The following is an 11123-nucleotide window of genomic DNA, read 5'->3' on the forward strand; positions in this document are numbered from 1 at the left end:
GGGTGGCTCAGTCAGTTAAGCATCAGACTCTTGATCTTACTCAGCTCAGGCCTTGATCTCAGGGTGGTGAGTTCAAGCCCTGTGTTAAGCTCCACGCCCAGTGTGGAGCTTACTTAAAAAAAAAAGTATTTCTCAAGATGTAATCCCTCTGCCTTCTAAGCTTTAGTATAAAGGAAACCAACATTTATTAATCACCTGTGCAAATGAGTAAACTCATTTAATCTTCTCAGAAACCACATGAGAGTCGAACTGGAAAGATCTGGGTCCCAGTTCTAATTCTACCTCTTACCATGAGACTCTGGGCATATTATATAACCTTTCCAACTCTCAAGGATAATAATAGTACCTACTTTATGGGTTGTTGCGACAGTTAATTGATCTATAGCAGATAGCCCAGGAATTCTTTTTCTTTTTTTTTTTTTTTTAAGATTTTATTTATTTATTCATGAGAGACACACACACACAGAGAGGCAGAGACACAGGCAGAGGGAGAAGCAGGCTCCATGCACGGAGCCCGATATGGGACTTGATCTTGGGCCTTGATCCTGGGTCTCCAGGATCACGCCCTGGGCTGAAGGCAGTACTAAACTGCTGAGCCACTGGGGCTGTCCTAACCCAGGAATTCTTAAAACAGAGCTTAGATGCATATAGATAACTGATGAGAATTACCAGCTAATAGGGGCCAGCACTTTTTAGACTAATTTATCTAGATTAATTTATTCATTTCTTCATCAAATGTTTATTGAATGCTTTTTACTTACCAATAACTGTTGGGGTTTTTTCTTCAACTTTATTTCTTTTTTTTAGTGATGTCTACACCCAACATGGGGTTAGAACTCCCACTTCCACCCCACCCCCAAGACCAAAAGGCAAATGCTCTTCTGACTGAGCCAGCTAGGTGCCTCCCCCCACCCCACTTCCCACCCCAGTAACTGTTTTAAGTACTGGAAACATAAGTGAACAAATAGATAAAAATCTTTAGGGAGAAGAGATAATAAATAAATAAAATACATAATGTGCCAGATAGTGTTAAGTGCTATGGAGAAAAGGCAGCAAAGGGGAATGAGGCTGGAAGGACAGCAGGTAGATCTCTAGTGGAGGTGGCCGTGTTGCTGTTTTCAACAGGATGGCCCGGGAAGGCCTCTCTGATAAGGCAACCTTGGAACAGGAAACCCGAGGGGCTGAAGGAGGGAATCATGTGGGTCTTTGGGAGAAGAACCTTGCAGGGCACAGTGTGCAAAGGCCCTGGAGGTCCCCAATACAGATGGAGTAGGAAGAGTCTGGAGAGAGAGATGCCTGGGTGGCTCAGTGGTTGGGCGCCTGCCTTTGGCTCAGGCCATGATCCGGGGATCCAGGATCCGGTCCCATGCTGGGCTCCCTGCATGGAGCCTGCTTCTCCCTCTGCCTGTGTCTCTGCCTCTCTCTCAGTCTGTGTCTCTCAAGAATAAATAAATAAATCTTAAAAAAAAAAAAAGAAAAGAAAAGAAAAAAAGAGTCTGGAGGGAGAATTGTAGATAAAGTCAGAGAAGTGGCAGAGGAACCCGACACAGAGGGTTTCTAGGTCATCACGAAGGTCTGGGCTTCCACGCTCAGTGAGGTGAGAAGCCGTCGAGCCACTCTTAAATCTGGAGCACAAGGGAAAGAACCTTTCCAGGGGAGCACAGCTGGTAAGGGGCGAGAGGTGGGCATGCAGCGACCGGGGGGACCCTTCGCCCTTTTTCCTCGGGCACTGCTCCCCCCTGACAGCAGGCAAAGAAATTGGGACACTAAGTGGCGGATCTGGGATGGGGCCTCGGCCGGCTGCGTCCCCAGGCCGCAGTCCAAGTCCTTGGCCCACACCGCCTCCCTCAGGTGTCCGGGCCGCACCTCGTCGGGGCCCAGGGCGCTACAGCGGGACCGGCCCGCGGAGGGCAGCCCGCGCGTCCGCAGGCCTGCGGCACTCCCTGTGACGGAGGAGAGAGAGGAAGTGGGTCTTTATTTGGAGGCGGCGCCGCAGGTACCCGGGAGTGGAGGAGCGGCTGTCACGGGAAGGCCCCGGGGAGGCCCAGCGGCCGCCGCCGCCGCCCTGCTCGGCTGCCTCGGGGAGCCGGGGGCGGGGCCTGGGGCGCGGGGCGGGGCCTGGGCGGGCCGGGGGCGGGGCCTGGGCGCCTCACCCCGTCACGTGACGGGGCCATCATGGCGGCGGCCAGAGGCCTCCCCGGCTCCCGGAAGCGGGCTGTGAGGGGCGGGCGCGCTGCTGGAACCCGAGCCCGAGCCGGAGCCGGACGTCGAGCGGGCTGGGCGGCGGGGCGGCCTGGAGCCGGACGCGTCCGCGGCGTCCCCGCAGCCCGGGGCAGCAGGTGAGCCGCGGCTGGGGCGCGGCGCGAGCAGGCGTGGCGGCGCGGGGGCGCGGGGCTGGGGCTCGGGGGCGCGGGGGGGGCCGGGCCCGGGGTGCGCGCGCGTGACCCTGGAGCGGCTCTGGAGGCCGGCGCGGGCGGGACGCTCGGGGGCCCAGTGGGGCGGCCGGAGAGCGGGGGGTGACGCGCCTGCGGAGGCCGAGCTGGCCGAGGGCAGCAGCCCCTCCACCGCGCGGCCGCGGTCGCTGTGTCGAGGGGACCCCCTCTTTGCTGCGCCGGGCAAGGGTGGGGCGGATGCTCCTGCTCCCCTCGCCCCGCCCTGCCCCGCAGTGTCCCGGGAGACCCGGCCTGGCGGGCCGCTCCTCCCACCCACCCAACTGGTCCCTCCGGTCCGAGCTCCGAGCTCCGGGGGAGTGGAGCTGAGCGGCGGGGAAGTGCAGGTGGCAGGGGGGGGGGTGCAGCTGCTTCTGCGTGGGCACCCGCCCCTTGGCAGTGCTACCCGGGCAATGGATGTAACTCCCACCCCCCCTTCCTCCCCCAGGTCGTCCGGGGGCCCGCCATGCTGGTGACTGCCTATCTTGCTTTTGTGGTCCTCCTGGCCTCCTGCCTGGGGTTGGAGCTGTCAAGATGCCGGGCTAAGCCCCCTGGAAGGGCCTGCAGCAACCCCTCCTTCCTCCGGTTTCAACTGGACTTCTATCAGGTCTACTTCCTGGCCCTGGCGGCTGACTGGCTGCAGGCCCCCTACCTCTACAAACTCTATCAGCATTACCACTTCCTGGAGGGGCAGATTGCCATCCTCTATGTCTGCGGCCTTGCCTCCACAGTCCTTTTTGGACTGGTGGCCTCCTCCCTTGTGGATTGGCTGGGTCGCAAGAAGTCCTGTGTCCTCTTCTCCCTCACTTACTCTCTCTGCTGCTTAACCAAACTCTCTTGGGATTACTTTGTGCTGCTGATGGGCCGAGCCCTCGGAGGGCTGTCCACAGCGCTGCTCTTCTCCGCCTTCGAGGCCTGGTACGTCCATGAACACGTGGAGCGTCATGACTTCCCTGCTGAGTGGATCCCAGCTACCTTTGCCCGAGCTGCCTTCTGGAACCATGTGCTGGCTGTAGCGGCAGGTGTGGCAGCTGAAGCGGTGGCCTGCTGGATGGGGCTGGGGCCCGTGGCGCCCTTTGTGGCTGCCATCCCTCTCTTGGCTCTGGCTGGGGCCTTGGCCCTTCACAACTGGGGAGAGAACTATGATCGGCAGCGTGCCTTCTCAAGGACTTGTGCTGGAGGCCTACGCTGCCTCTTGTCGGACCGCCGCGTGCTGCTGCTAGGCACCATACAAGCCCTGTTTGAGAGCGTCATCTTCATTTTTGTCTTCCTCTGGACGCCTGTGCTGGACCCACATGGGGCTCCGCTGGGCATTGTCTTCTCCAGTTTCATGGCAGCCAGCCTGCTTGGCTCTTCCCTGTACCGCATTGCTACCTCCAAGAGGTACCACCTTCAGCCCATGCACCTACTCTCCCTTGCTGTCCTCATCGTTGTCTTCTCCCTTTTCATGTTGACTTTCTCCACCAGCCCAGGCCAGGAGAGTCCAGTGGAGTCCTTCATAGCCTTTCTCCTTATCGAATTGGCCTGTGGGCTGTACTTTCCCAGCATGAGCTTCCTGCGGAGAAAGGTGATCCCCGAGACAGAGCAAGCTGGTGTACTCAACTGGTTCCGGGTGCCCCTGCACTTGCTGGCCTGCCTGGGGCTCCTCGTTCTCCATGACAGTGATCACAAAACGGGCACTCGGAACATGTTCAGCATCTGCTCTGCCGTCATGGTGATGGCTCTGCTGGCGGTGGTGGGACTCTTCACCGTGGTCAGGCACAATGCTGAGCTGCGGGTACCCTCACCCACCGGGGAGCCCTATGCCCCTGAGCTCTAGCCCGGTTCCAGGACAAGGGGGACTGGGAAGGACTCTTGAATCCCACCTCTCCGGGGTGGTATACAGATCTCTCCGTGACAGACTTTGCAACTGTCTGGGCCCTCAGCCTGTCCTGGGGCCCCTCCTGCCAGTGCTTTGGGTTGGAGAGTACATGGGGGTGATGGCCTGGAAAGAAGATGCCACAAGTTGCCTCTGTGTTACTCCCTCTCCCCTTTCCATTTAAAAATAAACACTTTTAACTGGTCATTGATTGGATTTGCTCATCCTCACCTGCACCTACCTCAGTAGTTTCTGGTGAGTGGGCAGCCGGAGAGTTTGAGGCTGGAGGTGGGCTTATTAGCAAAAGACATTTGTAGTTCTAGTCTCCAGGACTGTCTCCAGTTCAAACCGAGAGCTGTGGCATTGCCCCTTTGCTGAAATGGGTGGGGACTGCCTGAGGCTCCTGGGTCTTCTATATCTTGTTGCCCTGGGGACAGGTACCCTCTCCAGTTGCCCAGCAAGACCCGTGCTCCACAATCAGGGTGAGACAGTCTCTGGAGCAGGTGGGGTGAACAGAGATTCCAGGGGCTTGAGTTGCCCCTGTGACCACCCCTTGGGGCAAATCTGAAACCTTCCTGCAGAAACAAGCTTGCAGCTCAGCACACGTATGCTACCTGCCTTCTGTCTCTGTGGCAGAAGGAACCGTTTGTCCCGCACCACGTGCTCCCACCAGGTCCTGTGTCCTGTATCCTTCCATGAAACCTAAGTGAAGGACTACCAAGGGGAGAGAACAGTGAATGGCTGAGGGACTGGGACACTTTGTCTGGACCTGATTCTTCCCCACCCAGCGTGAATGAGGGTGAGGAAGCCATCAGGGCAGGAAACAGTACCAGTGGGAACACCAGTTCTGTGGGCCCCTCCCTGCCTCACCTGATTTTATCTCCCTTTCCTCCTCCCACCAAAACCCAGGCTTCTCAGGGGAAGGAGAGCCAGTCTTAAGAAAGGTGGGGATGAAGGGAGGGTAGGCTCAAGGGTATGTCCTGGAATGTGCTTGAGCTGGCATGGGGGATCCACCCGTTTTGGAAAGGGATTGACACTATTTCCCCAGGTCCCAGTCTACCTTCCAGACAGGAAGATGCAAGATGTACCGGAATCTGCGAGTTTCAACATGTGCAGAGAGATAATATCAGCTGGTGCTGCAGGAATGCAGCGTGGATGCGGTTCTGACAGGGAGGCAGAGGAGGAGGAGGAATGGGCGGGGGGCTCAAGTCCCTATTCGGTGAAGAAAGGAAAAAAAAAAAAGTTCCCCCACCCAGACTGCAGGGAATAGAAGTTGAGGTTAAGTACAGAAAAAGATACCTTTTCCTCCCCCCCCCCCAATCTTGAGACTGAGAGGCTCTTTCAAAACTCCACTTCCTTTTTCTGCCCCATTGAGCTGGACCGAGTCATATTTTAGAGTTATTTGTAGACTTTCCATCTCTCTCTATAGTGTGGTCTGAGGGCAGGAGCCAGTGCTGTCTTCCTGCCTCTGCGTCCCCGATATATAACCCATAGTGGGTGCTTTGCCCGTGGCTGTGCTCAGTAAATACCTGGAAGGAGAGGGGTGAGCTCACACCTGGCTTTTCAAGAGCTGCCTATCTGGGGAGTCTTGACTAGAGTCCAGAGCCTAGTTAGTGATTTGTTTTTTGGGATGACAGTGATTACTCACTAATGGAAGCATGAGGGGGCCCCACATTTGTAAGTGATAACGAAATAGGAAGAAGAGACAGACCAATGGTGTTCCTTTAGTTTTGTCCCCGCTGACCTTTCCCCAAAGGGGCTGGTGGCAGATAAAGAGTGGGGAAGCTCTCTCCTGTCAGATGCACAGGGTGTTAGGAGCTCCAAGGCATCTTGCACATTGTCCATTCAGTCTTAAATATATTTTTATTAAGCACCTACTGTTTGCCATGCAGTGTACTAGTAGGTGCTGATTTTTTTTTTTTTTTTTTTTAATAAAGAGCATGAAGCAAGTGAAAGGCAAAGCCAAAGCTAAACTGGGCTCCTTGCTGCCTACCTAGTGCTCCTTCTGTGACATGTACTGCCTGTGTCCCCTGGGTCTTTGCCGACCTGCCTTTTCCCCTCTAGCTTTGCTCCCTCATCCCAAGCCCTGTCCTGGCACAAGCACAAGAGACCAGGAGTGTTTGGCCTTAGCCATCTGGTCCACATTTTCGTATCTGCCTATATGGGTCAAAGGTGAGATTGATTCACCAGGAGCACACTGCCTGCAAAACACCGCTTATGATGCTCTGCCAAGAGGCAGTATCGGCACCCGGTTAAGAGCAGGGAACCAGAGCCTGACTTCCTGGGTTCAAATTTGTGCCTTAGTTTCCTCATCTGTGAAGTAAGGATGATAATATAGTCTCTACCTCATAGGGCTCTGTTGAGGACTAAAAGCATTATTGTATTTAAGTGCTCAGAACACCACTTGGCCCACAGTGTAAGCACCACATAAGTGTTTGCTTTTATATTTTATTTTAAAACTTTTTCAAAAAAAATAAATAAAACTTTTTCAGTCCAGCTGAGCCTAACTAGATCAGAACACGAAAGTGAATGGATGGGGCTGTCATGGGGTATAGAACTTTCCAACACATCCTGGTGGTGGGGTGATTCCCAGAAGTGTTTATCCTTGGTCCTGGCCCAGATAGAAGTCTCAAGCTATTCGACTCCAGGGTATGTGAGCAGCTGAGTAGGGTGTCAGTATGTTCCACTTGAACTCATTTCCTCTTCCTCAAGTGGGAAGGTCAGCGTGGTGTCAGACTTGATACACACCACCATCTTTCACTAAGAGGCTCCTGATTCTCCGACTTCCCATCCAGCTGGATGCATGATTATTTGATTTGGAACTTTTAAGAGATCCTGAGGAGAGCAGAAACATCCCGAGGAACCAGGAGCCAGCGGACAAGAAGGCAGGAGGGTTGGGTCATGAGGATGGTGCTGGGTTCTGAGACCTGGAGGACTATCTCTTCCTGGAAATTTAGTCCCTGCTCAGGAAGAGGAGGGGCTATGCCCCGCTAATGGCCATAGCCCTTTGGCTAGGTCGAGGTTCTACTCCCCATCACTGTTCCTCCCACCCCAACCCTGTGGTTCTCTGTCCCTTTTATTATTATTTTTTGCCACTGGTTCCTCACAGAAGCACAGAATAGAACTATAAAACAAAAATTTGTCATGCTTGGGATTAGATCTAATGCCATAAAAATACTTCACATTTGCTTTACAGTTTTTTATACAATAAAGTTATATGAACTCATTGTAAAATGATCGAATGAAATACAGAAATATATGTTTAATATAAAGAATAGGAATCCCTGCATGGCTCAGCAGTTTAGTGCCTGCCTTCAGCCCAGGGCATGATCCTAGAGTCCCAGGATCAAGTCCCACATCGGGCTCCCTGCGTGGAGCCTGCTTCTCCCTCTTCCTGTGTATTTGCCTCTCTGTGTGTCTCTCATGGATAAATAAATAAAATCTTAAAAAAAAAATTATACGATTTATATAAAAAGTGTAAAAAAACAACAGGCTCAAAAAAAAAAAAAAAAAAAAACCAGGCTCCCTTAATCTCACTCTACATACGACTATTAAATGTTTGGAGTCGGGGATCCCTGGTTGGCTCCGCGGTTTTGCGCCTGCCTTTGGCCCAGGGTGTGATCCTGGAGTCCCTGGAGTCCCGGGATCAAGTCCTGAGTCGGGCTCCCGGCATGGAGCCTTCTTCTCCCTCTGCCTGTGTCTCTGCCTCTCTCTCTCTCTCTCTATGTCTATGATAAATAAGTAAAAATAAATCTTTAAAAAAATAAATGGAGTCTAATCCACAGATTTAATATTAGTTTTTTTTTTTTTTTTTTTTTTTTTTTTTTTTTAGTAAACTCTATACCCAACATAGGGCCCAAACTCATGACCCCAAGATCAAGAGTCCCATGCTCTACTGATTGAACCAGTCCCATGCTCTACTGATTGAACCAGCCAGGTGTGCCAGTTGGTTTGTTTTTTAAGATTTTATTATTTATTCATGAGAGACACGAGCAGAGGGAGAAGCAGGCTCCACGCAGGGAGCCCGATGTGGGACTCGATCCCAGGCCTCCAGGGTCATGCCCTGAGCTGAGGGCAGACGCTCAACCACTGAGCCCCCCAGGCATCCCTGTTTCTGTTTTTAATAAAAATTGAATCGGGGGCACCTGGGTGGCACAATCAGTTAAGTGTCTGACTCTTGGTTTCAGCTCAGGTTGTGATCTCAGGGTCCTGAGATCAAGCCCCATATTGGCCTCCATGCTTAGTGCAGACTCTGCTTAAGACCCTCTTCCTCTGCCTCTCTCTGCCACGTGCTCCCATGTGCTCCCCTTGTGCTCTCATGTGCTCGTGTGCTCCTGCGCTTGCTCTTTCTCTCTCTCTAAAATAAATCTTTTTTAAAAATTGAATCAAAGTGTTGAATCGTGCTCATCTGCAACTTTTTTACATAACAATGTATCTCAGTTTTCTGTTAAAACAATTAAAATCCTCGGGAAGACAATAGAGTCATTCATGCACCTGACATCTTTATTTGTCAGTACATACAAGACATACTTCTTTAGTGGCTGCAAAACATTGTTACAGCCTGTGGAAAGCATTTCCAGGCTATTCTATTGGAGGCCGGCAGAAGCCCTGGGAAGTAGTAATGTTACTATCCCCATTTCCCAGACACATAAAATGGAACTGGGACTAGAATCCCCCTCCTCTCTCCATACTCAAATTCTAAGTTCTTTCCATCATCCTGTGCTGTCTCTATAGGTTAGGGCTTCAGGTGAGGGATTGAATTTTGTGACTCGTGTTCATACTGGTCAGTATTTATCACAGATATTTATCAATATCTTGAGATATTTATCTAAGATATTTATCAGGGACACCTGGGTGGCTCAGCAGTTGGTTTGGGGAGTGATCCTGGGGTCCTGGGATCGAGTCCCACGTCGGGCTCCCTGCCTGAAGCCTGCTTCTCCCTCTGCCTGTGTCTCTGCCTCTGTGTGTGTGAGTCTATCATGAATAAATAAATAAAATCTTTAAAAAATATAATTATCAATATCTTAATACTTAAGGAACTTCCTACCTCTTTAAGAAGAAGAGGAATAAAAAAGGATAAATTCTCTGCCCTCCCTCAAGGAGTGTAGAATCAAGTAGATGTAATAAATACATAGGAAGAAAGGCCTAGAACACTCCCTACATACATGTAAATAGGCACTGATTGCTAAGGTATAAACAAGAAGAAATGAGTAGTGTGAGAATTGATGTATTCACTGGTCATTTAGGAAGACAAGACCTCTGTTGGGTCCCTCACCCTATAGAGATAGGTATGTAATGCCTATAACGTAATTTTGCACCAACATTAGTATTATTAGTCAACACTGAGATTCTTTGGTGATGTCCTTATCTTTGTTTTTTAGAATAGTCTTCTCTGCTAGATTCCGAGCCCCTAAAAGAGGTTGATGATGACGAAGATGATGATGAATCAAGACGATGATTGGGGTGCACGGCTGGCTCAGTCGGAAGAACATGCCAATCTTGATCTCGGGGTCCTGGGTTCAAGCCTCACCTTGGGTGTAGAGATCACTTGAATAAAACTTTCAAGCAAGCAAGCAAGCCAGATGATGATAGATAAGGACGAGTTATTCAGTAGAGGCCATCAGGAAAAAGTGAATTGGAAGACCAGAGTTTAGAAATGAGTTCTTTGGTGGAGGGCCAAGCGATTCTGCACGTTTGGAGTAGTACTTAACAAACGTGAGCTATTAAAGACGGTGAAATACCCCAGTGAATACATTTTCCCTTAACCCTCCCCCCTCCCTCCCCCACCAAGGAGCGCTGGATCCTCACACAATGCATCTGCTGGAATTGATGTAAAGAGCAAGGCCGGAAGGCAGAGAGCTGGAAGCAGCCCTGGAACTCCTTTTTTTCTTCTTCTTCTTCTTCTTTTTTTTTTAAATATATATATATATATATTTAATTTTTATTTATTTATGATAGTCACAGAGAGAGAGAGAGAGGCAGAGACACAGGCGGAGGGAGAAGCAGGCTCCATGTACCGGGAGCCCGATGTGGGATTCGATCCCGGGTCTCCAGGATCGCGCCCTGGGCCAAAGGCAGGCGCCAAACCGCTGCGCCACCCAGGGACCCCTTCTTTTTTTTTTTTAATTGGAGTTCAATTTGCCAGCATATAGCATAACACCCAGTGCTCATCCCGCCAAGTACCCCCCTCAGTGCCCATCACCCAGTCACCCCCACCCCCCGCCCACCTCCCTTTCCACCACCCCTTGTTCATTTCCCAGAGTTAGGTGGCTCTTATGTTTTGTCTCCCTCACTGATATTTTCACTCATTTTCTCTCCTTTCCCTTTATTCCCTTTCACTAATTTTTATATTCCCCAAATGAATGAGACCATATAATGTTTGTCCTTCTTTGATTGACTTACTTCACTCAGCATCATACCCTCCAGTTCCATCCATGTTGAAGCAAACGGTGGGTATTTGTTGTTTCTAATATTCCATTGTACACATAGGCCGCATCTTCTTTATCCATCATCTTTGGATGGACACCGAGGCTCCTTCCACAGTTTGGCTACTGTGGACATTGCTGCTAGAAACATCGGGGTGCAGGTGTCCCAGCGTTTCACTGCATCTGGATCTTTGGGGTAAATCCCCAACAGTGCAATTGCTGGGTCGTAGGGCAGGTCTATTTTTAACTCTTTGAGGAACCTCCACACAGTTTTCCAGAGTGGCTGCACCAGTTCACATTCCCACCCACAGTGCAGGAGGGTTCCCCTTTCTCTGCATCCTCTCCAACATGTGTGGTTTCCCATCTTGTTAATTGTCCCCATTCTCACTGGGGCGAGGTGGGATCTCATGG

General features: G+C 51.3%; 1 protein-coding gene across 1 annotated transcript; it reads left to right on the forward strand.

The window, feature by feature from the left end:
- The first annotated feature begins 2187 nt into the window (after positions 1–2187).
- On the forward strand, positions 2188–4492 carry MFSD5 (major facilitator superfamily domain containing 5). The gene is made up of 2 exons (XM_041735314.1): positions 2188–2339; positions 2878–4492. The coding sequence occupies exon 2, from the start codon at positions 2896–2898 to the stop codon at positions 4246–4248; it is 1353 nt and encodes a 450-aa protein (XP_041591248.1). The 5' UTR covers positions 2188–2339; positions 2878–2895; the 3' UTR covers positions 4249–4492.
- The last annotated feature ends 6631 nt before the right edge of the window (positions 4493–11123 follow it).

The sequence above is a fragment of the Vulpes lagopus genome, chromosome 21 (assembly GCF_018345385.1).
Source record: "Vulpes lagopus strain Blue_001 chromosome 21, ASM1834538v1, whole genome shotgun sequence".
Lineage (NCBI taxonomy): Eukaryota > Metazoa > Chordata > Mammalia > Carnivora > Canidae > Vulpes > Vulpes lagopus.

Bases quoted from the DNA above. Each gene is read 5' to 3' on its own strand.
- MFSD5 (XM_041735314.1), top strand. From the start codon at position 2,896: ATGCTGGTGACTGCCTATCTTGCTTTTGTGGTCCTCCTGGCCTCCTGC.